Source organism: Chenopodium quinoa, unplaced genomic scaffold (genome assembly GCF_001683475.1).
Source record: "Chenopodium quinoa cultivar QQ74 unplaced genomic scaffold, ASM168347v1, whole genome shotgun sequence".
Taxonomy (NCBI): domain Eukaryota; kingdom Viridiplantae; phylum Streptophyta; class Magnoliopsida; order Caryophyllales; family Amaranthaceae; genus Chenopodium; species Chenopodium quinoa.
In genome coordinates, this window is record NW_018744793.1 from 1 (window position 1) to 2,277 (window position 2,277).

A 2,277-nucleotide genomic window follows, 5' to 3' on the forward strand; every position below is an offset into this window, starting at 1 on the left:
CCTTGTTTTGTTTTACAACCTTCTTCTACCTTTTCCTCAACTTTTTCCTCTATTTTGTCACTCTCACCATTGATCCTACTACACTCTTCTCCTTCGATTTCTTGAACCGATGATGATGAGACTTCTTCATCCGTTTTTCGTGAATTAAGGACGATTTCTTCAATTTCATTGTCCTCGTCACTTTCATGCATGATTTCCTCTACTTGATCAATATTTGTAACATCCTTATTTATACTTTCCTCTTGCAAAGTTTCATGATCACTAACTTGTTTTTCGTCGTTCTTGACCTCTTCAATCCCACCTCCAATCATTATGCCCTCATTTTGTTTTGGCATATAGATTGTCAATATCGATTCATCATCGTTGTAATTGGCCTTAATTCGATCCAATAACACCTCAAGAGGAATTTTGAACACCTTGATAAAACTCTTTAAATTTGGTTCATTCTTGTGCATTTCCCATCCTTTCATTACCATTTCTTGCACCGCCTTCTCACCACTTATAGAAATTAGTGTTCCATCTTCATTTATGTCGATCTTGACATCTTCCCTTCTATACCCTAAAACAACAACCCAAAAAAATCATAGAAAAAATCAGCAACCTTCCTAATTTAAAGAGGTAAAAAATGCATTAATAGAAGATTATCATATTTAGTTACATATATACAATGTGATACCTCTAAGATGAGCAGTAAGAACAAACTTAGTTTCGGTCTCTCTAGATAGAAACACAGGACCAGCTCGATCTTTAGCAATTCGAAAGTCGGTAGAATGATGATCACCTTTAGTTGTGGTAATCTTGAGGTCTAGTTCAAGCTCCATATATCAAATATGCACTAGAAAAACAAACTACATGGAAAAAATGTACTAAAAAATATGACTTGTACACCGTACCATATATTACGATATATTACATGATGTTGAAAGTTATATTTATACAAATAATATATGGGTATTAAAGAGAAATACATTGGAATAAAAGTGTGTGTGAAAGTAAAATGTGAAGCAGGCCGTAAGAATTGAGAATAAGCAAAGAATATATGCATTTCTTTAAGTTGGCTTTTGTTAAATTTTGGTTTAAGTTTGGTTGCCTTAGCTTGGCGGGAAGATAACGCTTTGATTGATGCCAAATTTAAGCTTTAATTCAATTTATACAAATTACAACCTTTATTTCTCCTCGTTTTGAATGTGAGAATTCTAGATAGATAAAGCTAGGACACTGCTAAAGATATGCAGCTAAATGTTCAAGAAACTACAGAGTAGAATGATAAAATTACGTGCCTATTGTACCACTAAAAATATTAAATGCATCAAATTTATGATAGTTACTCGTACATGAATCAGGTATTAGTTGCATTTTTAGGTTCTACTCCGTATTATTTTATTTTGTATAGACCGTTTTAAAAAGGGTAACTTATCAACTTCAACTGTAAAATGGGTGAGGATGACCTGTATTCAAATATGTAGTACAAAAGTGGCCAAATGCCAAATACATGATATAACAATAAAGATTATTGCACGTGAGATTATGTGAAAGTAAGGTTTTGTCTACAACCGAACTAGGTTTGCTAAAACAGATTTTTTGTTTGAAGAAATAGACAAACTCCCATACAAGTAATTTACTTAAGTGGTAAAGCATATTGTGTCAACTGTCAAGCAGGACTTACGTAATGTCGTAATCACAGTTATTCACAATCACCCGAAAACTTTGTCAAGTGTATGCACCCAAGTACCCAACTGCAAGACGAGTTTAGCTAGGTTTTTTATTTTATTGTTGTTGTTGTTATTGAGAGGATGAGTTTAGTAAGCTTACTAGCTTAGCACATTTTTTAAAAAAAATTAAGGTAAGGGACGCTGACTAGATCTCAATCCTTACGTATTTTTTGTCTAATATTTGCGGGTCAGACACTTTGAAAGTGAGGGAGGAGGATGTAGATATTTAAAAATGTCTCCCTAAAACCAAACCCGATGATGAACAACCTTTCACCGCCATTATTGGTCGAGTCGAGTATTTAATCTCGTGAGTACTTAAAATCCATATTCAATCAAACATAGCATACAAATCAGTACACAAACTAGTCCAAATATTTATTCAAACTCTGTCCAATCCTCATTCTATCCCAAACCCTTTTAATTCATTTAATTCTATTTATTAATTCAGCCCGATTAATAAATATTAGTACCCTAAAACCTAATTAAACCCGGAATAGTTGAAATGACGTCTAATTATCCCCACTACTAGAAATAGGCTGTTTTCCGACGGAATCGTTCCGACGGA

At 33.6% G+C, this 2,277-nt stretch overlaps 1 protein-coding gene across 1 annotated transcript; it reads right to left on the bottom strand.

Moving 5' to 3' along the window:
• Window positions 1–29: 29 nt before the first annotated feature.
• Window positions 30–821, bottom strand: LOC110703977 (the record flags this gene model as incomplete). Its single annotated transcript, XM_021881778.1, has 2 exons — window positions 677–821; window positions 30–559 (listed from the first exon to the last, which is right to left on the bottom strand). Coding segments are annotated over exons 1-2 (675 nt in total), but the record flags the coding sequence as incomplete, so codon positions are not given.
• Window positions 822–2,277: the final 1,456 nt, after the last annotated feature.